This window comes from Notothenia rossii (genome assembly GCF_949606895.1).
Source record: "Notothenia rossii genome assembly, chromosome: 12".
In the NCBI taxonomy this organism is placed as follows: domain Eukaryota; kingdom Metazoa; phylum Chordata; class Actinopteri; order Perciformes; family Nototheniidae; genus Notothenia; species Notothenia rossii.
In genome coordinates, this window is record NC_136911.1 from 6,931,706 (window position 1) to 6,958,627 (window position 26,922).

Below are 26,922 nucleotides of genomic sequence, written 5' to 3' on the forward strand. Positions count from 1 at the left end.
GAAATAACAACACAACACACATTATTTGGAACTTACCATCCAGCTGTCTGTCTGAAGTCTGAATCTCCTCCTGGTCCACTTTAAACTTTGAACACATTGAACAGTAACAGGAGCAATCCTCTGTTAAGTGACAGCCGGCCTGCAGGACAACATTTTACTTTAAAGCATGTTTTAAATCTCTCCTACATATATTGCTCACCCTCAGTCTCAGAGAAACTCGTTCAAATCACAAATGCTCTTTCATATGTTGTTCTAGCCAGACAAGAAATGTGGCAGTATATTTAAATCCACCTTCTTATTCATCATGTCACTTTTAAATCTACCCCTTTGTGCCATGCAAACAGAACACAAACAAGGCTTCATTCTCATTTGTTCTCACCTTTTTGGTATCATGTTTCATTTTTCTTACAAGAGTGAGGTAGAAACCTGCACCAAAACAGTTCTTGAGGAAGATAGGGGAACCGGAGCAGCAGAGGCGGCCCTGAGAGATGATTGCCACCCTGTCACTCAGCAGGTCCGCCTCGTCCATGTGGTGTGTGGACATGATCACTGTGCGCCCTGCGACATGTGACAAAGAGGGGCAACATAGAAGGGGTAAATAAAGAGAAATGAAAGAATGTTTGATGATTCTGTGGGGAAAGCCTTTTAGAAAATGTCCTCCAGTGGTGCCGGTGCAGACAACCTCCACAGCACCATCACATTAAGACTCTATCCCCTTTTCTAGCCACCAGGGGTCAGACTTACCTGCACGATATTTGAGCAGCAGGTCCCAAATGGAGCGTCTGGAGTAGGGGTCTACCCCTGAAGTGGGCTCATCCAGGATCACCACCTTGGCCCCACCAACAAACGCCAAAGCTACTGATAACTTCCTCTGCATTCCACCTGGATGAACACATAAAGTGCACGACTCAGATGTGTGTTTGGCTTGTATGGTCCGTTTGTACCAGAATACTAGATGGGGACCATCTTTCTTTTTTTTTTAAGCATCCAGACAGACCTGAGAGGTTCTGGGTCAGTTCATTTCTCTTGTGTGGAAGACCCAGATCCTGCAGCATGTTCTCCACCTCCTGCTCGGCCTCTGCTATTGAACGGCCTTTCAATTGTGAGTAGAAGAGGATATGTTCCGCGACAGTCATACTGAAAGAGGGGAAAGCAATAATCCAGTTACAACTTACATGTAACACACTGAATCCATGTTTTTATTTGTATTACATTTTAATGTGGTACTATAAACCATGCAATCTATCAAAACTACTATCATTAAGAGTTACATACTGCTGAAAAAGAATGTTGTGTTGAGGGCACATTCCCAGAGACAGGCGGATGGTGTCCATGTCTGTGCGGATGTCCTTGTTGTAGATGGTGGCTGTCCCTGAGGTGGGAGGGAACATACCAGTCAAGATAGACCTGGGAAGAAGAGAAAGAGAGAGAACCATCAGTAGGGAGGAACATTTTGTCCCCTGGCTACATAAGCCTTTTGGTTTATGTTTTTGTGTGTGTGAGAATGCATCTGTGTGACATACATGGTGGTGGTCTTCCCAGCCCCATTCTGTCCCAGAAAGGCAGTAATCTGGCTCTCATAAAAGCTGATGCTAAGTCCATCCACTGCTGGCGTAGGGTTACCACTGAACACCTTGACCAGGTCCTGAATACACACACCCTTCACCAGGTCAGCTGGCTCTGCTTCAAAGAATGACTGACCTTCATACAACAAAGAGAAACACATGTATATTACAAATGTGTCTGGAAGTTAACCAAATCGTACAAAGTGACAATCACAACCACATATCATTTCCCTTTGACTTTTAGTAAACAAAAAAAGGTTATTTTATTTCCAAATATGAGATCAGTGGTCTGGTATTCCAAACTGTGTGAAGAAAACAGTGTCCCTCACTTATTAACTAAGCAGGAAACTGAGAAGCTAACAGTATGTTCACATATGCCAGCAAATGCAAACAAACAGAAGGGCACTGAGTTCCCACACAATGAATGTGATGTGTGCAAATAGAGAAATGGCTCTAATCCTATAAAGAGATCATCTACTGTAGTTGGATAAATATTGCATGATAACATAATTATTAAGCTCTGTATTATGTGGAATTATGCTGTAATTTGCTCATGTGATCAGTCTTGAAAGACAAATGCAGCTGAAATGTGTAATAATAGAATGATAGAACTGTATCCTTAATACCCTGTGGTAGAATATGAGGAGCAGTTATTTCAGGAAGGAATATCTCTCTGTGTAAGAAAAGCAGCTTTGCACACATAGCGTGTATGTAACTAGTATACCTTCTTTCTCCTGGTTCTCCTCTGCCTCAGCCTGGTTCTCCTGGTGTTCACATGAAGCCGTCTCCTCCTGAGTCTTCTCCTCCTCTTGATTTTGGTTTTCATTTTCCTCTTGCTTCTGCAGCTCTCCTTGCTCTTTGTTGGCCATGCTATCAGAGCATTTTTTATCCAAATGTAGTTTTTCGTCACCTTTGAAGACAAAAGAAAGGATTTTTAAAATGGCTATAATTTACACATTATGTCGCTGAATGAATGTCTCTCCCGTAAGTATAACACTTTTCTTATGTACAATAATGAACAGGGTAAATGTAAGAAAGTAAGCTTACCTAAATCCGGCGACACACTGTTAAACCAATAACAGCGCAGGAAGGGGAAGTAAAACGGACGACTAATTCCATACTGGCCTATAATGAAAACAAAATACATATTACTTCAGCTACAGCTAACCTGTAAAGAAATTAAAGTGTTTTTTTGATTGACAGAAAAAGTTGTAACCTAAGCATTCATGTGTTCCTGTTACACTGACCAGGGAAGACATTGTCCAGGTACCAGGCTAACACAGCATAAAGCACAGTGTCCAGGCCCATCATACTGATGGAAGTAAGAAAGGAGAACTCATCCCCCTCCAAAGGGCTGGTTCGGATGTTGTCCCACTGCAGACCCAGGCCCTGCTCTTCATATCGCGACAGGTACTCTGTTCCAAAGCCAAACGCCACTTGGGACAGCAGACTCTAAGGGAAGAGACAATAATAAAATGGTATTTGTTCTACTTTATTAAACGTAACATTTAACCATGTAGTTAATTTAACATAGACTTTGTGAATGTCTGATGGGCATCTGAATGTGACACCAACCAGCAACAGCTTCATGTCCTTTGTGATGCGGTCTTGCCATGCGAAGCAGAAGATGTGCGGGAGGTAAAGGGTAAAGTAAACGATCCCACAGCAGGCTGCTGCAAGGTTGGCCTGGTTGAAGAAGACGCTGAGGAGGAAGCATTGCATGATGGTAGCCATAGTGAAGCTGAGCAAAAAAAGGAAAAGGATGATGCCGTTGCTGTAGTTCAGGACCCTTCCTCCCTATGGAAACACAAAGAGGGATTTGTATTACATGCAATGCACTGAATCAGCATAGGACCATCAAACACACTGTGGATCCAAGAGACATAGTGATTCATATTCTCAATAACAGGGCATGGTAAGTTAAGGGGAAATCATTTTTATCATATCTGATTTAATTTAAATATATTTTGTATCGGCATCGCTATAAATATAATGCTTTAATTGAGCAAAAATATTAAAGGATGCAGTGTTTTTATAATCAAATTGGAATAATCTGTATGTTTTTTGCGTTGTCATTTGAATCAAACTTGTTTGTTTATAGCCAGTTTGAAATATTTAGAAACCTTAAGATGTTAAACATAATCAAAAGGTATATTTAGCCAATTTTCCATGTCATGGGCTTATAAAGACCATATTAATGACATGGATATGTTTTGGGTTAGTTTAGTATTAAAAAACTAATTACATATATCGTCCACTAGAGGTCACAACAGCACATCTTAAAAGAAGATGTTAGCTGACTACATGGGATGACTTGTGATTTTTACAACATAGATAAGTTAATCATTGACCAGCCCATTCCTTTAAAGTTGTTGACAGAAATTCTCATGATGTCATGGTATTCACAGTTCTCTCATCAATGATTTATAGGTATGCAATCAGCGAGGCCCTATTGGTAATTCATTATGTCAAGGAAAAAGAACTGTTAACTATTAGGCGCGTTCACACAGGAGTACTTTTCCTCGTACTTTTCCCGTTTAGTTTCGTTAGTAGGCTACCCCTATGTCGCGTTCACACCAAAAAGAGTATTTGTTCCCCCCATTTTTAGTGCCTGCTAGAGAGGTGGTACCAAAAAAGTACCAATTTCTATTGGCTGGGCGAATTGCAAACCACGCCCCTTAAAACTCTGAAAAGTTGAAGTCACCATTGTATTTGCTGGCATTAGCATTATTAGCATTAGTCCCGCGCACTAACGGAGAGAATAACTTATGAATGGCATCACAAAAAAAAACATGGGATCGGTGGAGTGATGTGGAGGTGTCGGCGTTCTGGCGTTTTACAGTCCTTAGTTCCGGGGACTTCCGGCCGGGGACTTCGGGTGATAGTATACGCCGTGAAGTTGTTTGCGGCCTGCCAGTAAACCCAAAGCAGAAGAAGACGAGGTGACGTCAGCGGCTCATTTGCGTAATCTTCCCTCAGGGAAAAGTACTCCGGTGTGAACGCGATTGGTACTTAGTGCCCTGGGCCTGAGGTACTAAGTGCCTGGGCACTAAGTACGACAAAGTACTTGGTGTGAAAGCGGCTAATGACAATAAAATGATGATAACATGATTACAGATTTTATACTTTGCATCATCAGTGTTCCGCCAGCTTTGGAACCAGGTATTCTGTCTAAACAAACAGTGCTTGTTTGAAACATTTATGATGTTGCAGGTAAGAAAACTTTGGACAGTTTTTTCAAAAATCCATCCTCACCATGATGATGGCGGTTAGGAGCGCCGTGCTAGTGCCCATCATGAGGAAGCTGTCAATAAACCAAGTGGACCAGATGACTCCATTAGTGACCCCCATGGCCTTCATGGTCTCCTTCAGGCGCAGTTCCTTCTCCAGGACAATACTCTTGACAATCATGGACACAGAGTAGACCCAGGCCAGTACCATGAAGATTGGGAAACAGCGGTTCAATGCGAGCATGAAGCTAAATAAAGGGGAGGGAGGAGAACAAGATAGAGGGGAATGACACAGTTACTGAACCAGTACACCACCATTTTGTGATTCTGGGAATATATAAGTTACACTGTTTTAAAAAAGTAGATATGTTTTGATGTTTTTTTACTCACAGGTCATCCACATAACAAGGGTAGGGCATCTGCTGTAGGTAAATACCCATTGGCCACTCCTTTCCTGTCTGAGTCTTGATGATCCCGTGCTCTATGATGTCCTGAAGATAAGCAAAGCCTCCCCAAACATAGCGGAAGTCATCCATAGGATCAGCTCGGGGGCCCGGGTCCCAATACCTAAGCATTACAAATATATTTATTTGGCAAGTTTATTATCATTATACTAAACTCATCATTTCCACTTAACTGTTTATTTATACCTGTCTTTGACCTTATTGGTACGCTCCACTGCATCAATATCCATCCGAATCTTGAACTTAACATGAGGTGGGACATCGGTGGTCCAAGAGTGCATATTAACGAAGACGAGGCCTGCCCAGAACTTGTTGTCCTTTAACAGGTCCAAGGCTCGATGAGTGATGGTGTTCTCATCAGGCACAGCCACAAACTTATCCAGCAGTACACACTGAAGGAGGGAGAAGAATCCATTTAAAAAGGTATAATGTTTGCCTTATCATACACCATCTTATGCCATATCCACAATCTTAGATCTTAGTCATGGCACCGTTTTCTAAATAGCTCTAAAACAGTATAGCTTAGGCTGATGGGAATGACACTTGTTTTTCAGGTAAAAGTCAACAGGGTATTTTCTGGAAACCATGAATGTCTTGTGCTGTTCCGAGAGTGAAGTCAAATAATTTTACTGGACACGTGGAACGTGGATGGAAATGGCTTCAATCAGAGTAATCATGGATTCATCCTCTGGAGACAATGAATGTTTGTAGAATTTGTAATTCTATTATTGTTGAAAATGTACAGTCTGGACAAAAATTGTGAATCTACAGCACCTAACAGATCACAATCACATCACAATTTGTAGAACCTGGTTGCTAGCCTGGCCAAAAAATGTAAAGTCTGGAATTGCGAATGTTGGCTTTAGTCACTTTAATCCAAAATATCTGCCCCCATTTGCAGAGAAACTCCGGCAGTGGTTGCCTCTTCCATTCAAAGCGTGTCTAACATAGCCATTCACTGTAAGCTAAAGCAAATAGGGACAGCGATGTTCCAAAAGAAACCCTCGAAAACAACAATCTACCCCTGAGATCCTATGCACAGATACAACCCAAACCCAAAACACACATTGGCTACACACAATTTGCCATGCATCCAAATGTACGCATTTATACACTTAGAGACACAATGTACACCAAACACACCCGACTAATTATTTAAATCTCAAAGGCCGTCCCTTAATTGCCAAAGCATTCAGCTACTAACACTGCAGCCCTACTGTGTGATGTGATATGCCTGCATACCACCAACGTGCAGCCAACCAGCCTTCAAGCCCACAGTCATTGTTGGCCCTTTATAAAGGATGGTGGATGGAGTGACAGCTGTATCTAATCGGCCTCAATCGTTCCTTCTCTCTCTGTCACACTCAAGTGCTGTAAGCTTCAACTTGGACAAAAACAAAGAGCACCAACCATGCATCCAGCCAGGCCTCAAGGTGCCCCCCATGTCACCCCCCAGTGTGATAGGCCTCTCATCCCGATTAGCCTCCGTACGGAAAGGGGTGTTTTTAACTTTGTTCTAAAATGCATTCCTCAGTTAAATGTGGAGAGCTCACACAAGAGAAGGTTTGAGATGTTTTTCAGTTTTTTTTTATTTTACCCTCCACTCCATCGACAGTAAACAAAAGGGACTCGACAACTAGTTTGTTGCTTTGGCCCTCGCCCACCTGGGTAGATTTCAATGTTTTTGGATTGGCGGACAAATTGCAGAGACCAAAAACAGCTTATCTAAATGCCCACATCACATCAACAGTGGTATTTAGCACATAATGGTTATCCAACCAGAGTATTGAAATCAACGAGTGACAACACCTGCGCTTGATTGGATTATACCATGAATAGGCCTGTCCTAGAACTTGACATCTCAGGTGGAGTGAAAGAAAACAGTCCACATTCTTGCCGTCAGAACCCAATGGGAGAAGTTAGCAAAAACAATCCTGGCACCTAAGTTTCATCTTGAAATGTGGATCCCCCTTTGACTGGTCAGTATAATTCTCCACGCTTACACATATACCTCCAGGCTGTGGTATTTTAGATTCAAGTAAGGGCCTATGACAAAACAAAGGAAATGCTAGAAAGATAGATCAAAGTGATGTCCACTCACATCACCATGTTGGTTTAGCATCTGAATGACCCGGTCAGTGACGTTGAAGATGTCTCGCCAGTCAAATCCAGGGACGTCAGCTGGACGGTCCTCAGGTGGACCGTTGTACAGGAAGTTGAGGATGTGTTTGGAGGAGAGCGGAGACTCCTCTAGACTCCTGTCAATGAAATCCATCACTGATGGATTGTTGATGGTGTCCTGAAACGAAAGGCAGCTAGTATGTTGTCATTTATAACCACAATTAGGGTATTCAATTTAGTATTAAAGATGTTTGGTATATTTGGTTGCATAAAAAAGGAGTTTCCACTACAAACACATGATTTGACGAAATAACTTTAAAGGTTTTTTCATAACTTGTAGTTTGATGGTGTAAACGTAATTTTTCAGTCAGACTATATTGCTGTCCTACCCGGATCATCTTGACTTGGACGCCATCTTGGAAAAAAGCCCAGATCTGAGGAGCCACTTCCTCCCATGCCTTCCCCATCGTCCTCAGCCGCTTCAGCTCCTCAAATGTAGTGTTTGCCTACGGGAGGGATGTTAAAGTGTGTGTGCATGTGAACGTGACAAAGTGGTTTGTGTTTCAACATTGCTATGTCAGGAAATTGTTTTAAAAAATAAACATCTATTTTCACAAATGCCAATATCTAAGTGCACACCATACAGAAATATGGGAAAACGTGCAAATACAGACATTTGGGGAAAACTTCAAATAACTCATGTACAGGATACGTGTGCACATGTGTAAGACATTCAGAAACTCAAATGCAAACATTGTCACTGTTCTCCTAATCTCCTGCTACATACCATTCCCACATCAAACTCTCTGTGAAAACAGGCTTTCCAAAGACAACACACACATTCTCACAAAAAGAATTCCCGCGGGCCAGTTCAGATAACCAGCAACTGTGAAACAAATGCACTCTCTGCCAAATTGTCAAATATTTACTGCACGCTTATCGTGAAAACCATGGATGTGTGTGGGTACAGTGCTTTGTGTGGCAAATACCAAAGACTGGCTATTTCAGTATGCAGTCATGTGCAGTGGGGGATGAAAGCGCTCAAGAGTACACCCAATTAAACGCCTTCCTCTTGTGTGTGTCTGATTTTGGGTGACAATGGGGACAATGGAGCTGGGGTGACAATGGAGGCTGTTGGTGACAACTGGCCGAATGCATTCAGCCTGCCCAGTGAATCCCAGTCAGGTTCCCACAAGTGAGTGCTTCCTCAATTCCCCGGGGCTGTTTAAAACAGAAAGGGGACTGGGGGATGTCTTGAGTTGATTTCTTCAAGATGGCAGTGGAGGAATGCTGTAGTGTTCCTAGATGGTATGTTGTGCCTAACTCAGCATAAACTTTCAGTCAGCAAGCTTAGTTAAAAAGAACAGGGTCCAACACCATCGCAAACATGGCGCCTACCAGTTATGCTTGACTTACTGATGTTGTTTGAGTTGACCTTAAGTGAAATTAAGTCATTTCCATTTCCATATAGAAAAATTACAAAAAGTAAATGAGGTAGTAAGAATAAACAAGTTCAATCGTATTTTAAGTCAGATACAGATAAGACTTGCATAGTTTACCATTACACAAGAGCAGTCACATAAAGCGTAGAAACACATGTTTAAATGCATGGTGCCTCACTTGGGGTTTCTTCTGAAACAAACTGATGCATGACAGAGTTAAGAGGATGGAATCAAAGACCCTGTAGAGGCCATGTTATGGTCTCGTAAAGTAATGGATTAACCCCTTAGTCATTACTTTCTAAGTGCAATTAAGATACCAATCTGAAGGAAGAGGAAAACAAAGAGGGCATTAAAGGTCAGGAAAGAGGAAACAGGATTGTGGGTGTCTCTTTGTGCGAATGATCACAAGACTTTAAGGACGAACTCTTACTGCTTACATAACATTGAAAAAGCTGTGGCGCCAGTAGACTCTGTGGTGGTAGTCACCACAGCCGATCATTGCAACCAAGCCATCCATGACTGTCGCCTCTGAAGGGCTTTGACCAACACGTATCTACATCTAGATACAAAGGGCTGGACATGACATGAGGAAAGCTGATCCCCTTTGGAGGGAAAATGCATTGTCCCCTGCAGAAGGCTTGCTTGCTCAAAAGACAACGATATGGATGTCACTAGAAGGTTGTAATCTGGAAATAGTCTTTACTTTATTTCCAGACATTTTTCAATATCTCTTGTCTTAGTTTGTCTCGGTCAATGCCATACTTTCTTTTCAGTTTAATGATCCTGCCAGCAACCCAGTTCTCCTGTTATCTATTCAAATTGAGCATAATGCATCAGGTGTTTCCACTGATTTCCTACAATATTGTATTAACAGTGTTCATAGTTACACTTCCACTCTCCACATTGATACATCTATCCACCAAGTGGCCAATGGTGCTTACATTTTTTATGATCTGCCTGACAGCCGGCGAATCGGGTGCATAGAGGATCTGTCCCATCAGCATGGGCTTCACAGAGTTCCACACAATCCTGGTGACAGGGTTGGACTCCAGTTCTTCCATCAGTTCATTGCAGAAAGGAGCTGCAGGGAATGTGTTGTATAATTGTAACATTCTATGAAACGTAGATAATGAAATTAACGTTTTTTTATGGATATAGAAAAAAATTGATATAGAAAGAACCTAGTTACTCTGACAAAAAAAAAGAGATCTGATGATATTCGACAAAAATTAGAGTAGGGTTACTCCAAGAACAAGGTCCATGTTCTTTAGTAAAAACCAATAGCTTGTGACTGTACCAATGCCTACTCTAATATCTGCCATAATGATATATGGTCTACTCACTGGTGCTGTTGTCGTATGTGTAGTGGCTCCGTGATTTGCCGCTGCCGATGCCTAGGAAGGCTTTGTAGTTATTGTCCTCATACCAATTAAAGGAGGTAACACGGGAGAAAGCACCTTCACTGTAGCCACATACCAGGCTGGAGGCAGCAGCCACCGCCTGCCTGAAAGACAGATTGTTCTGGAAGAGAGGAGTCATGACCTGAAGAAGCTCCCTGGAGCTACTCCTCTGGGACAACTGTTGAAATATAAGAAAGAAAGAGCTTAAATTAGAACAGTTTGTACATGTTACTTAATACAAATCATAATAGCTCTTAAATATTAAAGATATGTTGAGCAACAATACCATTGGTCAATCAGTGCAGACAATGAGCAACTGCATGGACAAAATCCTGTGCATTGATTCATTTTTTTTAGCCTTGCTTGTTTGAAAAAAAATTCAAGGTTGTGCTTTCACGTCGTCTGTCTGGACTCTAGTCTCTGTGGTTTGAGACAAAGACAAGTGTCTTGCCAACAAGATGACAAATTGTCAGCTACTCTGAATATCCCATGGAAACTTCCACAACAAACAACAAAACATTTCCACACACCCATGACAGGTACACCACAAATTGAAACAGTTGCACAAATTCAGTATTTATCATATCATCAAAGTCAACATTGCTATGGACACTGAACCACGTCCATACAACATCTAATAGTGACCAAAATACAACCACGCAATGAGACACTTCACAGAGGTAAAAACACTGCTTAAAGTAATCCAAGCAAAATAAGTGCATGCACAGACTCTACTTTAGGGAAAGAAAGACATAATCAAACAAAAACAGATCATTCAATCATCCCTGGTGTTTAACATTTTCCATTTCTAAGGGGCTTCAGGTTTTCTTGCAGCCTCAGTGTTTCCATTGGGATGATCCCATAATGATGATATATCTGTTTTTGAGGCTGGATTTAGCCTTCCTCATACGCACTAAATGATATCCCCCTACTGTCTGTGTTTGTGTAAAAACTCAGGCAAGAGGAAGCAACTGTTTCCTGGCAGCTAAAAAAAGAAAGCGGTGAACTTTTGGATGGAGCTAGACTTACCTCTCGCAGTTTTTCCGAGACAGCGGAGACGACCCGTACCCAGAGCTGAATTTCAATGCCCTTTGAGTGATAGTCCAGCACCATAGGAAGCTGGAGGGGGAAATAAATGTATTCTTTAATCAAACACATAAACCCAATTTCTTCCTGGCCCAGAGGAAGTTACTAATCCCTGGATCTTCTTTGTTTGTTTTGATCAGGAAGAGGAATAAGATGATACCTGTCCTTGATAACAGCCAGTCTGACGAGTTAGCATAATATCAAGTTAAAAGTATTTGGATACATGATATACTCAAAGTGTCTGTGGCGGACACAATAAAACTTTATTTTGTGCCATGAAGAAATGTGTTTTTGTGCCTTAAAGAAACCTAAGCTTATGCAGTGACATACACATGTCTTAGTGGACCAGAGATGAATACTTAATAGGCCTATATAATATATTGTGAGCATTGCCTTCTCTTGAGGATCTGCTGCTGAGCCTAAAGATGCTCCAGGCAGCTTACAACACAATAGACTACAGATTCCAGGCAGCAACACAAGGCTAAAACACAAAATTGCCAGAGCAGACATCCTTCCCTGTCACATATTTAGATTCATCCTGTCAGAGATATGTCCGCACAGAAAGACAATCCCCACTTCCTCAGTTAGCTTTTCAACTGTTTACAATCCTGCAACAACACAAACAATAAATATATAATTGGCACATAATACAACATTTTTGAAGGATATCTCTTCAGAACACCCGTTTACTTAATTCAGATGGGTAAAAGGGCATTTTGTCAATTCTTAAAAATGTATTCATTAATATGTAATTCCAGTAATTTATAATCTGTGGTAGCATTGTCATTATGTATATCCCCCAGGGAAGTGGGTATTGTAAATAACTATTTTCCACACAGTGAGATTGGATTTTTACATGGAATTTATTTAAACCCAAAGAAATTAAATAATTAATCTTGGTCCCAAATAGCCCCAAAAAGCATTTTAGTTTATCGCTGCTATAGCACAAGGCAGACTCAGACAGACAGCTAAACACACTTGGCCCGGTCTTATGGGATTGTTGGGATGAGGCAGGGGTCAGCCATTGTTGCTGTCTGTCTTATTGTAGCCTGTGTTGACTCCAAGTGCACTGTGGTTACTAAAGAGAGGAGTGTCTGTTCACTAAGCTAATTACAGACCAAGGCCACGTCTGCATGCTTAGCTAATGCTCATGGCTGTTTCACATCAGCCGTACCAATTTAAAACATGTTCAGAGTGCTGCAACACGCTCTAAATTAAGTCTGGCAAAAAGGGCCCTGCTTATGAGTAATACCGAGGTAGTTTCTTCAGCCTATTATTTCAATAATTCTTAGAGGTAATTCTGTTATGTTTGTTTGAGTGACATTTTGTCTCTATTGTTTGCTCTATTTATAAAATTAGATTAAAACTACTTATACTACAGTAAATCCTGTGTTAACAACTTGAGTTTGACCTGCGTTCTTTATCTAAATGCAATAATATGATCTATTATATTATATATTGTTTTTATAATTATATATTTATAATTATTTCTATACATGATATTAATTGTGTAAGTATTCCAGCCTTTCAACAATATTAATAAAATGTTACTTGAAATGTATCTTATATGCATACCTGTTGTACATTGTATATTGTGGCAGTTCTTTAACGTTCCTGGGTAGTTGTGTACTGTAGTAGACTTTATTTACCAAACACAAAGCCAACCTGCATTTCTTTAAGGAACACTTGTTCCACCCTGTGAGTCAGCCCTATAAAAATACTACCAACTGTTTATCCATTGCTGCTCCTGACCTGAAATACTGAATGCTATGCCTGTGTTGGCTTGTTAAGTTTTGCTCTGCCTCAACCATGAGATAATACAATTTGCAAAATACACAGTACATCTTACTGAAACAGAGCCGAAGCTGTGTGACGATGCAATTAGGGATATCATTACGTTTTGATTACTCTGAAATAGTTGAGTAAAATAAAAATGGCTATAAACTGCAGATCATAAAAAAGTATGATATCATTTAAGAACCTAAAAAGGTTTTCTATTATATACAGTATGTTTCTTTTTTTATTTCAAAAAAGGGAAAAACAAAAGCTCTTGATTAATTAACTTGTCAACAAGACTAATTCATTAATCAGACACATACTGTGGTTAAAATTAAGCATTTACATCACACTGCTTGATTGATATTTTTCAAATGTCTCATCTTGCCAAAAACTTTATTGGCCTATGACAGATTAGCTTCACGTCTTTCAGCTAGCAGTTGGCTCAGTCTTCTGTGAATAGCCATTGAAAATGTTTGCATATAAGCTAATAAACATGGCATCATCCCAGATGGGAGTCATCCAACTACAGCTCTATACAGGCCTTTTACTATGCCTAAAATGGAGCCAAATCCTGTTAAATGTATGCTTATCCTGCGTTAAAAGGATTTTTATAGGAGCTTTATACAGTCTGACCACAATGGATTGCTGGTCACTGTTGATAAACAGTGTGTTAATGTATAGAAAGCACTGGGATTAATTAGTGAAGATTGGTGTTTTTGATTAAACAGCTTTCTTTTTAAAGTAAGTAAAATGTGTTAAACGATTAAAAGTTGTAGCTCTTAATGAGCCATGGCACATATCCACAACCTACTGAGGGTATAATTAAATGTATTATTTATCAATAATAGTTTTCAACAGTTCCTTGATATGTGCTACTACTGTAACATTACAAAAGCACTGACCGTCCGAAAGAGCTTGAAAAAGTCGACATTTGCGTATAATTTGTCCTCAATGATCTGTAGCCGTTGAGGAGTAAGGATGCACATGGCGTTGCGAACAGAGTGGAGTCCTCTTTTGCTGGGGAAGATGAGGAATCTCTCCAGCAGGTTCAGACTGCATGCAATATCCTTTAAATGCAAGGCTGGAACCCCAGAGGCAAACTGAAGAAATCCAAAGATAGGTTAGGTTGGTTTCAAACATTCACATTCTGATATTATTAATGTCTATTATTGAACTTCACAGGTCAATATGTTGTCTTCCTTACCTTAATCAAAATAGCTTTCAAACCAAAGCTTTAAACATTGAATTATAATGTAACGCACCCTCTGAAACGGGGAATACTAAGCTAAAAATGTAGTATATGTGTTGATTTATATGTAATGCATATTGTCTATGTACTATATATTGACTTACTTTCAAATTAACAAGATATGTCAAGTGTAAACTCCAAACAGCCCATTTGTGTATCTATGGATGTGAATATATGTTCAGCTGTTCAGCTTCTTCCCTCTTGTGAAATGCATGTCGGTAAAGGAGCCCCCAATAATTAAAATAGGGGATTGATTAATGGATGAAATGTAACAACTAAGTCGCCGTAATTGTAAAGCCTGCATCACTACAGAAGTAAACAATGTTCAAACGCTTTTTTAAAGTTAGTGATTCATTTGTATTGTACATTGCCGTCAAGCAGGCAATGAATCAGTGAACGAAACCAAAGTAGGAGGAATCCAGCTGGCCTCATGTGTCTGGACAAAGTGGCATATATGGATATATTTGTGTGTTTTCCTGTTTGTAGGTTGCCAAAGGGAGCTTTCTTCCAGCTGTTGTTCAGCCAAAACTACTGATACCAATGAATCACATTGTGAATGTTCCCAGAAACACTGAAGCAAGTCTTTACTTGTAGAATATGTTCTCAACAAAAGACTTGTTAACATCATCTTACATCATATGTTGCGCAAGGCTTTCATATGATAAGAGTCTTTACGTCAATGGTTGTGTTTCTGGTATCACAGGAATATTTCAAAAGTAATGAGGAATTAAGGTTGAAATGCTAAACATTATATCCTTAACTGTTCAACCCTATCATGTATGTGCATGTGTGCCTGTGTACCTGTTCAGGCCTGATTTGGGCATTTACTAGTTGATACACCACAGCCTGTGTCAGAGGAATGTCTCTCAGCAGGAATGATGTCAGCAGCTCATCGTCCTTTAGAATAGCCTCCACCTTTATTCCTCGGCCTACAAAGAGAGATCAGTAGAAAGAGAATAAACCCAAGCTATTGTCATCTGTGACAATCCATTAACCCAGTGGATACCAGATAAGTAAAAATAAAACGTATTTGGCAAGTTGTGACAATGGTTTCATTAAAACAATAGGAACACAGGATGTAGACACTTCAACTCTGCACTGTCTCATTCTTTTAGTGGCTTGTCTGTGCATGAATAAAGTGTGCTCTGCCAAATGAATTGTCACTGTGGCCTGCATCCAGATTCCGCCTAAAGTGACTCGCCTTGTGTCCTCATGCGCCACTGGAAACCACAAAGAAAGCTGAAAGCAAGAAAGGGAGAAGAACTGGACCAAGATATTCATTCGAAAAATCTAAATGTACACTTTCATTCTATAGATTTTACAAATGAGATAAAACGTTAATTGCTGAATTTTACAAGTGGCGGTAGGCTAGCTATATCCCATTGCTTTGGTCTTTGTGCTAAGTTAAGCTAACCAGCTGCTCGTTAAAGCTTTATGTAAACTGGACTAATAGGAGTGGACATAGATCTCTTCATCTCATTCTCCTCCATAAAGCAAATAAATGTATTGACAAAGTCCAACTATTTCTTATGTGTCTAATTATTAGTATCAAACACCTTTGCAAGGGTCTTGCACATGAAACATACGTGTCCACCCAAACGTGTTATGCTATATGAGTGTTTTTTTTAACAATTACATAACTTGGTTCTCAAAATGATTACATTTTCTTTTCTAGGCCTCATGGGAAATTGTGTGGAATGTGGATCCATATCTGTGTTAGCTGTTAGTCCATATACATGTTTCTCCCTGAGAGTGGGAGCACAAAAAGAACCAGGATGTAATCATTCACAGGCTGGAATGCACTTAGCTTCAGTCAGCTCCCCTCAGAAAGGTTTTCTGTAGATTTAGCTGGGAAACCTACTGTTTGTATGTAGACAGTATAGCTGTACATGCATATGTTGACATGAAGAGAGAATTGTTTGCATTTTGTCCCTTTAGATGGGATCAGTGTTTCTATGTTCTCTCATGGAGAGGAACATGGATGAAAGTTGTGTGAAATGCTTTCCCACCAAATAAACAACACACTGGTGAAAGTAAGCAGCTTATGTGAAGAGCCTTCCATAAACCCTCGTGAAGTAAGCCTTTTAGCCTGCACAGGTACACAGAGGGATGGGAAATGAATGTGTGAGATATGATTTACACCAAGGTATTTTTGAGTCAGAGGACATTGAGCTAAGAAGGACACTAAGAATAGATTGCAATGCTAAATGTAGTCAGGCTGTATGTCAACATTTATATCACTTCTAACTGAAAACTCTTTATTATTTTTATTTATTTTTCTGCCAGCTATAATTGCTCCCGTGAAACAAGCAAGCAGAATGCCCGAACTGACGTTTGAACTGCTCCGACAGACAATTTCAGAGTATTTTGATCTCCGGATGAAGCACTGACCTGAAATGCGTTCTGGATGTGTGCGCAGGGTGTCCATGAAGTTACTCATAGCATTCAGTTCCCCCCAGAGGCGACCTAGCTGCAGGAACTCTGGGTCGCTAAAAAGAAGCTCCTGGGCATCCGTGTAGAACCGAGCAAATCTAAGGAAGTCAATGTTAAATCACACAGTTATTATTTTTACATACGATACAACTTCAAACATACACAGAATGAGTGTGTATGTTTTTCATAACCAGGAGATATTTAGATTTGTTTTTGAGTCCAATACATTCTGTTCTTTTATCTTAGATCAAACGTGGATAGAATTTGATTCCCCTTAATGACCTCCCCCTAAATCCCAGGGTGATACCGACATGGAGTTGTTGTAGTTGGAGACCACTCCAGGAGATTCACCACGGGTAGGGTCTTGAAAACAAGGGTTGTTGGCATTACAGAAGATTCCTTGAATCCATGGCAGGACCCCTGAAGACGGCATGGCCTTGTTGGGGAAGTGGCCTGAGGAAGAGGAGATACTGTTGGCTTCAGTTCTTTACACAAGTCACCAATGAGGTATCTTAAAGGATGTCACACGACATTATATATTTGTCTCTGTGAAATGTGGATTTAAATGTTTGATATTTTTCAGTAAACAGTTGTTTGCTTACATTCATGTTGACGATAAAGCGGATTCACTCGTCTAAGCCACACCAGTCCCATGCACAGCATAACAGGCCACATGATCTCCATGAAGAAACGCATCTGGTATGAATTATAATATAAACTTTGTAAATCTGTAACAATTCTAAACTAGTGCAGTTTCATAGTGTGCGTGTCTGGGCGACAACTTGGCCCATTTTCTGTAACAAACATATTGCAGTATAGCTAGAAGAATAAATAATGATTAAAAAAAAACCTTCAGTCAAATATTTGCTAAAATCTAGACCTGAAGGAATTTTAGCTAACTACAACTCTCGCAGGGATAAATGCAGTGTGTAAATGATGGATGGGGGGATTTTACCCTCTGCCTCCTGCGGATAGTCCAGTTTTTCCACAGCAGGAGTCTGACCTGTCTTCCTGCCCCCATGGTTTCTCCTTTTCAGCCCTGCAGGGCCTGGCACCAGCCCACAAACCTGCAATCAACCAGTCCACAGGGCTCTTTTTAACTAAGCCATTTCATGTTTACTTAAAAACATTTCTGATTCAACAAATTAATTAGAATTTAGAAAAGCTACATATTTTTTGTTTCCATCACGGAGGTGTCTATCCTGAGTAACCCATACATGGCTGGAAACAGAGGTTAATGAGCTCAATACGCTTCACATGGTTAGCATTACGTTCTACAGCTCGTAACTCCTTCAGCACTGTCAATATCTCAAAACAGTGAATTGCATATTCAAAGGGCCTGCAATAAAAGTAACTTTAACTTATGTGAGTCATTGCTATTGTGCAATTGTATTGCTACCAGATCACAAATTACAGATATATCAGCTAAATTCCAAAGCATGGTTACAGTCCAGAAGGACAAATCACTTACCTCAGGAGAACACTCGTACTGTAGAGTGAGACCCAATACATGAAGCATAACAGCACATTTTCTACCGAGCGGCGAGCGCTCCTTAGGTTTGCTAGCACAGCTAGAATCCAGACCTTGTGAATACTTAAGGAGATTGATTTAATCTCCTTTCTGAAGGCTGGGAGACTGCTAGCGCTCTCACCGATTTGTAGAGGCATATGACCTAACCACCTGCCCATATTATACAGTGTAATCCTATTTATGTTATAATCCTACTTCTGTTTAAAACAAATGTATAAATGCACTTTTAAAAGATATAAGCAGCTCTAAACCATGATGTAAACACGCGTCATGCTACTTTTAGTAATAAAGATTTTTACTGTGTAATATTACAAAAAACGTGTAAAAAAAAAAAAAATACTTCTTTAAATAAATAAAGATGCAGCAAGTTGTTAAGAAAAACATAAACAGACCACCATGTCAATTGGAAGTTGTCAAATATATTTTAATAAGTTACAAAAGGGTTTGTTTTCATGTACCTGTTCTTTTACACTGAACTTTTGAACATTCTTTCAACCTTGTACATTACCATGCAAAACAGATACCATTTAAATAAATGATGCACTTCCTATTACTTACAAAAAACTTGTAAGATCTGGGTTATTGATAAAACTAATGCAGTTGTAAAAAGAGTAACAGCTTTGGCTATTAGGAAATGTCATGTTATATCAAAAATAAGAAAGACAATGCCACCATACAATCCATTGGCATTTCCAAAAGCTTTTCAGGTCAGTGTAAGTTGACACCTTACAAGTTCAACGGTATAAAAACAAGTGGATGTATGCCCTTGCAACTGGTGCTTCATAACATTAGCAAATGAAAATGCAGATACCCAGTACAGCATGTAACAAAAGCTCATTATATACATACATTTTTAGCAAAATGATTAATTTTAACCTAAATGTAACAGTTTAAAACATTCTGACTCACAGTAGGTCGAAACACAACGAGTATTGATAAGTGCATCAAACTTTTTTTTCAGTGTTCTGGCTAAATGCACTATTGTAACGATTCAAACATATTTTTTTGGTATATAACATACATAGTGATCCTGTAAGAATGTGGTACAAAATATTCAAATAAACATGGAATTGCACAGTTTAAAAAAATAATTATAAATATTCTGACCAGGTGCCAGAGTGTACTGAGCAAGTGATTGGTGAATGAAATATTGGTGAATCAAATATACAGCATTTTAAGTGCATCTCGTTTGTCTTTTAAGAACCAACAGAACTTTGAATTGTTCAAACCGTGCTCACAATCATGTGGAAATTGTCATTTGAGCACTTTTGTTTTGATCTCTGCTAGCCCCTGACTCTAAGATGATCACACGAAATGAGCCTCTCGATGTTCTACCTCTTGGAGGCGTCTTGGCCTTAGTCTCTGGTATACTGGTTTGGCCTGGTTTGAGTCCAGTTCCTCAGGGCTAGAGCTGGGAGACATGGCTGCCTGCTCTGCCTCATCGTCTTCCTCAAGAGGCTCATCCACAGAAACCTCTATCTCAATCCCCAACTCCTCCTCCTCATCCTCATCATCATCATCCTCCTCCTCCTCCTCCTCATCTTCTTCCTCTGCGCTGTTAGGTAGTGTACAGTTCTTTACCTCTTTAGATTTGCTCCCTGATGGGGGCTTGTAGAAAGTCCCTGGGGGAGGCTGCAGAGTTCTTGGAGCCCTGAAAGTTGTTGCGACAGGGTTAAACTTTATTACATTGTCCTCCCTTCTTAAAATCCTATTGGGTCGCACTGCAACAGTGAAAGGTCTATCAGTGAAAACAGTGCTCCCGAGGGATAAAGATGAGTTGGGCACAGAAGCTGATATGTTGCTGGCATCCAGTGCTGTACCCTCTGTGGGCAAACTGGCCACAATTCTGACAGTTTTGGAGGCGAGATCATGTTTGTACTGCTTGTCCCATGTCCTGCGTAACGTCTGGGTGTCAATAAATGTACCCCGGTAGTGTGTTCCAACCCGCGATTTTGTGTTCTCGGTTTCGTCAACCTCTTCGATGGACTGGTCAAAACGTCCTCCTTTCCTGTCCTCGTGGTCAGTGCTGTTCCGGGTGTTTTTCTCATCTACTTGGCCTCGGTTGAGTATCCGTTCAGCTGGCAGGCTCACTGGCCGCGAGGAGAGTTTGTTGCGAGGCTGTCGGAGCTGGACCCTGGCCTGGGCGACGTGCTGAGAACGACAGAGGCCTCTCTCGCCGAGTTTCGGGGTCCCTGGGGAGCTCGGAGACAAACCCTCACTGAAGCCCTCAAAATCCACTTCATCAACTTTAAACAGAGAGAATGACAAGAAGTTAAACATTGATCAACTAATATGTAGTGGACTGAAGAAAAGGCAGCCAGCGCCCAGAGAAAGATTTGAACTGTGCATTAATATTGGCTGAACTGTAATGCTTTCTATTGGTTTGTATCAACACTTACCAGGTTCAAAGTCGCTTCCATTGATGCTTGGCGTGTTCTCCTCAACCTCAGCCAGTAGGTGGGAAGAAGGAATGATGGAAGAATGCCTCTTATACACCTTCAAGCTCTGCTATAATAGCAAAATAGAGAAGGAAACAAAAGAGTTAGCTGTGTGTGGTATTGATGTTAAATCTTAATACATGCTGTACGACTGTTTCCTAATTACCTCCTTAATGTCTCCCAGCGACTTTGAGTGCCTGCTCAGCTGCTGCTCCTTCTCCTGGTGCGTGAGGCGGTTTGGGCCATCAATCTCTATAGGCGAGTTCCGACTCAGTGGACTGAGGGGGGTGTCAAAGATCATCTGGTAGTGTCTGATCAGGAGCTCCACAATGAGCGCCTGATACGGATAATCCACCAGAGAGGAAAGGGAAACTTCGGCATCGGCGGCCTGCCTTGGTTTGATGAGTGTTGGGCCAAAGATGATCCCCAGGTTACTTGCCGTCATCTTATTCTCATCCGACTGCTCTGTGACCCTGGAGAGAGGAAAGAGTATTGCTTAGAGTCACATCTCTACTTGTAAAATCACCAATTTAATAATGCAGAAATGTATATTATTGGTTATTTCAACTCCATACCGGTGCAGATGTTCTATGAGGAACTGCAGTGTCTTGTAATGAGCTGGTGGCAGATGCCTCAGCAGGTCTTTGATCTTGAAGAGGATCCGGTTCAGGTCCACGCTGACCTGGGGCTGGGTCACCGGGGTCGGACTGAGCCGAAAAGCCTCCAGTTCCTCCACAATAATACCCTGGCTCTCCTTGGCCAAACTGATAAAGTCATTATAATAGCGGAACAGGATGAGAGGCTCTGGGAGCTGCATAGGGAAGGGGGAAAGAACCATAAAAACAAATGAAAGCAGGAAGTTCATAATAAACATAGGCAACTGAAAAATGGAGGTAGATAGAAAAGTGGGACAGAATTAGAAATGAAATAAGCACCACAGGGAAGAGAGGTGGGAGTTGTACCACAAATAAACTTAGATAAATAAATAGCACAGCAGTGGCTTTGTTATGCGGAGCACACTTTTAGCAATATAATGAACAATACCCATACCCAGGAAAAAGTGTTTTAAAAGCAGCCAACCTGTCTCAGGTAGAGTTTGAGTACGTTGCTAATGTCGTGGGGATAAAGCTCAGAGAGCTCCACCAGGTCCTTGCCATTCTCAAATGCCTGGCAAAGCTTCTCTACCCGGGATTTGGCACCATTCACTCTGTAGATACCCTTCAGAGCACAAAACCAAAACACATTTAACACAGGAAAATTAGATGCATGATCAACCTGATGAAAAACAGGGGAATCACTGCCGCAGAATATCAACAGGTTACACCAGTAATCTAAACATCATGCAGTAAATACATGCAAACTTTAGGACAACAAATGTAATGGGGATATTTAAAGGATATTTACGGCGGATTTTCTCTTAAATCTGAATATTTTGAGTGGAAATATAAACGCATTAGAGCCTAAAACAGGATTTAAATGTGAGCAATAGTAGCATGAACTGCTCTCTCTCATATTTGACTGAAAGTACCTTAATGTTGAGTGCTCTGTTCTCGATTTCGGACGTACACTTCCGTAATATAAAGGGGACTCCATCTTGACTGTTCATGGCTGCCTGCGTGAAGTCGATGCCAAAGAGGTGGAGCTTCCCCTGGAGCTTCTTATGGCCACACTGGATGGCCAGGGTTTCCAGGCATTTCTTATGGCAGGCTAGCGAACACTGAAACAATGTTGAGAAGTATGTCAGTTTTTTTTACACACAAACAAATGTAAAGACAGGGATCAACATAGGGTAGTTTTGGCTACTTCTTTAAAAAAACTAAAAGGAATGCTTCATGTTTTGTAACCCTTGGAACCAATGCCATGGAAAGATACCAATGTCAATGTGTTTACTGCCATCATTACATAACCTTAAAAACTTAAAACGTTGTGTTATTTTTTTTGTATGACTGTTGGATTTAATAAATATGGAAAGAAACTGGATCTAAAATAAACACAGGGCGCAGGAGACTGTGTGAAGACGAACAAAAGGTCTTCAGTTTCCACAGCCCGTTCCCCACTGAGACCAGTTGGTGGATTTGGTCTGTGACGAGAGGGAAGCTGAGGTCTTTCTTTTTTTGTTAGATTTTTTGCTCACCATGAGTGACAAAGATGCCGTTGTGAAACGTTGGCAATGTTAATATAGAACTTGTAATACTCTGAATGTTGTGGAATCAATTCAATTAGTGAAGGTCCAAATAGAGGCATTTTGTTCTATTAGTTCTTAAACTAAATGTGAAGAAAAGAAACCAGGGTTACCTCCTCACACTCTGCTCCTTGAAACACCACCAGGCTGTCACACTCACGACACTTGGATGGCGCTCTAAGCTTCCTCAGTTTGTGACTTTGGGCAGCTTTGGACATCTGGGTGTTTCTGAAGGGACCTGGGGAGCTGGCTGTTTCGATTATCATCTCACTTAAACCTGCAGAGTGGAGGGACAGAAAGAAGGAATTAATGGAAAATGCAAAAAAAAAAACTTTTACGTTAATACTGTTGGAAAAAGGTAAACATTATGTAGTATAATTTGGAAGATTTTCTCAAGAATTAGATTAGGTAATTTCCCAAAATGTAATCTAATCAAATAATTAACAAAGAGACAAAAATATAAAAAAATCAGTGGATGATTGTATCTAATGTTCAAGTAGTTGAATCACCATTATCAGAGGGTGAATGAGGCTCCCTCTCATCCAGGTCATCAGCAGACGACATGGTGCCGGTGGAGGGGGTTCTGGGTAATCTCCTCTTGAAGTCTCCTGAGCAGTAAGGCATCACACACCGGTAAGTCCACATCTTCTAATCAAGCCAATTCTATTTAATTCTCCTTGTTGTGTCTCCTGTGAGGTGTGTGTTACAGTGGTGGGACTGAGCAGAACTGAACCCTGGACCGGACAACTTCCTGAATTTAAAACGCCACATAAAAAGGTGTGGCCAACTTCATGTCAGTGATAATCAGATAGGGGATTGTGGGTGATTAGCACCTCCATCGACTCTTGAGTTGTTTTTAAATGGCCCCATCGTTAAAATAATGTTGTAGATTTTTTGATGGTCCAAGTAAAAAGGCTCATCAGGGATTAACTGTGACGCCGTTTACACTCTGGGGGTTGTATGTATGGTTGTTGAGTAGGGGTAACATGACTAATTGTATTGCTATTATGGTATTGACAACATACCATCCACCCCTAACCAAGGATAGCACGGATCTTCCTGGTAAACTGTCCATCAGTGGCACACATCGATAGGAGAAGGGATAAACAGGGTTTGTTTAAATGCCGGAGGAGATCTGCCACATCCTTATGTTTAGGAAGGACGTTTTGGGAAATTACACTACGACACATGTATTGTTGCAGAGTAACAGAAGAAAAATAAACCTGCACCAACACTAATGTGTTTGTTTTTCCTGTGGACCCATAGAGCTGCATAATGTTCAACAAGAGGCACCAGTGTCAGAGGTTGCTAGGCCACTTGATTCTACGATAACACAACAATGAAGTTGGTTGAACATCAAGTCCATAAAAAAGAAACGTCTGCAAGCCCCGCAGGCAGTTAAGATAGTCAGCGCTGAGGAATGCCTCTCCTTATACCTTCTGCAATGTGTGGTTTCTTTGTCATTGACAGAAGACTGGTACACCTGAACCAGGTGTTGCGAAACATCTTGGCTTTCTTGGCTGGGTAGCGATCATAACAGCCTGACAGGAAATGTCTTGTTATTTCATGATAACACGAAACCAAATCAGTTAATTCATTAAATAACTGGGTGTGGGTAATGAACTCTTGTACTGGGGATGGTTTCCTGACGGGCCGTACCTGGGCTTGCAGTGGGGGAGTCCATGGACCGGGACTCGCTGCTCCCTCCAGCACTCTCTGAGTCACTGCACATCCCTCCACCCTGACTGGCTGAGGCCCAAGGACGAAATGAGGCCTGAATCCGCAGAGCTGGATAAAAACATATTACAATTTGAAGTTGCTCATGAACTGTTCGCCGGGGCCGGAGTTACTGCGGAGCGTATAAAGCAGACCCTCTCACACGATAGCGGAACGAACAGGAGGGGTAGTTAATCGATCGCAGATGGCGTCGTGCTCGCGGACGGATAACAAAAGATTAAACCTAAATGGGTCGCGCTATATACTTTGGCGGACGTTACTATAACTGGGCGGCCCGCCCAAGTAGTCTATGTGTGGGAAACCCTGCAACACATTTACATACATATCCAAATACAACAAAACTGTAGAGTGTAAAAGCCAATTGACCCTCATCAACCTTTACTTGATTTTTTTTTATTGGGCTTACTACTGCTCTTTTCCCCTTAATGGGCCTAAATGCAATTATTAGCCTAGTGCTGCCAAAAAAGATCCAACTTACAAAGGAAAACAAAAACAAAGGGGGATACCACAAAGCTAGCTGTCTTTTATATTTGCTCCCCAACATGTTGTAGTGCTGAGGGTAGTGATAATGTAGGAGTTATTATCTTGGTCTGCTGCACAATGAAATCTCTTGCCCAAACTAAAAAAGTATTAAAAACCTGTAGGCTTAATGTTAACCTGCGTACCTTGGATATCAGTGCTGCTGTTGGAGCGCCTTTCTGCAATCTTGGCATGTTGGGAAGAGATGGGACTTTCTACTTCATCTGCGCCAATGATGTCAGAGGTCACAGATACCTGAGACAGGTTACTGTGGGACGAATGGCTGCCACTCAGCGAGCGCTTGGTGAAAAGCATCCTAGGGAGAAAAATAACAGAATAAAAATAATGATTGTAACTGAAGGTTTTCCAGAGTAACATCATTGATCAACAGAGTAACATCATTGATCAGGATGTTAACTGATATAGATATCTGAATAGATTATTAAGCAGTTTCATATAATCCTAAACCCCTCAGCTTTTAGTTGAGATGTTCTTCATGTTCAGTTGGATTATTACTCATAATACAAATCTATTGGATTCAAGCAAAGTCCACTATCTACAAAGCCAAAAACAAAATGTCTCCAAAAGCCTTTTTATCTTTAAATACTAAATTTGGATAAAGGTACACTCAAACAAATAACATAAATTAGCAAGAATAAGGAGAACCCTCAATAAGATTGGATTTCTTCCTGTTTTCTGTTAAACCAGTGGTTCTCAAACTTTTTCTGTCAGGCCCCCCATTTGGAGAAAAAAAAATGTCGGGCCCCCCCAACACAAATAGTCAGGCTCAGTGGCCAACACAAATAGTCGGGGTGCTGTGGGGTAGCTTGACGTTTCATAGAGGGTGCTCAAACATTTAGGGTTTCCCATTAATGTACCGGTCGCCACAGTTGAATTTGAAACTACAACAATCCCCACACATATACACAGTGTACCCACGGCTGTTACAATTAAGGCTTGATAATCAGCTCACGGCATAGGTGTAAGAAGGGGTAAAGTGCTATTTTTATAGGTGGTGTGTGGACCTCACACCACCTAGACCGGGGGGTCCGGGGGCATGCTCAACACCCATTTGAAACAGAACTGTAAACAGATTTACTTTTTCTTTATGGATATTTTACAAATCACCCTTTTAAACTTTGTTATTTTTTTACTGTCATATAGTATTTCATACCTGTTTTTAATTTAATCTCTTATTTTTTTATAACTATAATGATAAAGGTGTGCCTCGGAAATAATTGTTTACATTAATGGTGACCAAAACGTTTGAGACCCACTGAGATAACACTGAGAGAGTCCTTTAGCTCACTGAGTCTCTCAGTCTGACAGGAGAGGACTCTCCTCCACCTTGTTGTTGAAAAAACTCCTTATATCCGTTAGCGTAGCTCGCTAGCACCAGAAGCTAACAACAACGATCTCCGGTACCGGTGCGCTCTCTCTCTCTCGCTCGTGCACGCACACAAAATGGCTCGTTCCACACACACACAGAGCTGAGCTTTAATGAAACACAGAGACCCAGACGTAATAGTACTGTACTGTATCATATTATTTTCGAATAAATAATTTTTCAAATTATGATTTTAAAAAATAATAATTTTATAACCATTTTTCCTCCTGGTCTCTCGCGCCCCCCCTGTCATGCCTCTGCGCCCCCCAGGGGGGGGCCGCCCCCCACTTTGAGAACCACTGTGTTAAACAGTGAGATGTATATCTAACAATAACATTTGTTTTTCAATTATATCTGTA

At 40.9% G+C, this 26,922-nt stretch overlaps 2 protein-coding genes across 5 annotated transcripts in view; both read right to left on the bottom strand.

Annotated features, from left to right (window-relative positions):
- LOC307026304 (retinal-specific phospholipid-transporting ATPase ABCA4-like) overlaps positions 1-18,266 on the bottom strand; it is a 27,315-nt gene extending 9,049 nt beyond the window's left edge. Inside the window, exons 1-25 of one of the 2 annotated variants that reach the window (XM_079661593.1) lie at positions 18,241-18,266; positions 17,725-17,836; positions 17,372-17,465; positions 17,081-17,222; positions 16,728-16,867; positions 15,138-15,265; positions 13,990-14,187; positions 11,252-11,341; positions 10,166-10,400; positions 9,764-9,903; positions 7,770-7,886; positions 7,361-7,558; positions 5,446-5,651; positions 5,186-5,362; positions 4,821-5,043; positions 3,141-3,362; positions 2,813-3,017; positions 2,613-2,690; positions 2,290-2,475; positions 1,524-1,701; positions 1,276-1,407; positions 998-1,137; positions 745-882; positions 380-558; positions 37-139 (exon numbers count right to left, since the gene is read on the bottom strand). In XM_079661593.1, the coding sequence (XP_079517719.1) occupies positions 37-139; positions 380-558; positions 745-882; positions 998-1,137; positions 1,276-1,407; positions 1,524-1,701; positions 2,290-2,475; positions 2,613-2,690; positions 2,813-3,017; positions 3,141-3,362; positions 4,821-5,043; positions 5,186-5,362; positions 5,446-5,651; positions 7,361-7,558; positions 7,770-7,886; positions 9,764-9,903; positions 10,166-10,400; positions 11,252-11,341; positions 13,990-14,187; positions 15,138-15,265; positions 16,728-16,867; positions 17,081-17,222; positions 17,372-17,465; positions 17,725-17,790 (3,715 nt within the window). In that variant the 5' untranslated portion in view covers positions 17,791-17,836; positions 18,241-18,266. Of the gene's footprint in view, positions 1-36; positions 140-379; positions 559-744; positions 883-997; positions 1,138-1,275; positions 1,408-1,523; positions 1,702-2,289; positions 2,476-2,612; positions 2,691-2,812; positions 3,018-3,140; positions 3,363-4,820; positions 5,044-5,185; positions 5,363-5,445; positions 5,652-7,360; positions 7,559-7,769; positions 7,887-9,763; positions 9,904-10,165; positions 10,401-11,251; positions 11,342-13,989; positions 14,188-15,137; positions 15,266-16,727; positions 16,868-17,080; positions 17,223-17,371; positions 17,466-17,724; positions 17,837-18,240 lie in introns of those variants that run through there. The other variant, XM_079661592.1, reaches the window with a different exon arrangement.
- A 433-nt stretch (positions 18,267-18,699) lies between these two features.
- arhgap29a (Rho GTPase activating protein 29a) overlaps positions 18,700-26,922 on the bottom strand; it is a 34,269-nt gene continuing 26,046 nt past the window's right edge. For all 3 annotated transcript variants that reach the window (XM_079661673.1, XM_079661674.1, XM_079661675.1), the window contains 10 exons: positions 25,323-25,492; positions 24,580-24,708; positions 23,430-23,528; positions 23,034-23,197; positions 22,267-22,455; positions 21,819-21,956; positions 21,314-21,549; positions 20,905-21,211; positions 20,700-20,808; positions 18,700-20,546 (listed from right to left, as the gene is read on the bottom strand). In XM_079661673.1, the coding sequence (XP_079517799.1) occupies positions 19,606-20,546; positions 20,700-20,808; positions 20,905-21,211; positions 21,314-21,549; positions 21,819-21,956; positions 22,267-22,455; positions 23,034-23,197; positions 23,430-23,528; positions 24,580-24,708; positions 25,323-25,492 (2,482 nt within the window). In that variant the 3' untranslated portion in view covers positions 18,700-19,605. The remainder of the gene's footprint in view (positions 20,547-20,699; positions 20,809-20,904; positions 21,212-21,313; positions 21,550-21,818; positions 21,957-22,266; positions 22,456-23,033; positions 23,198-23,429; positions 23,529-24,579; positions 24,709-25,322; positions 25,493-26,922) is intronic.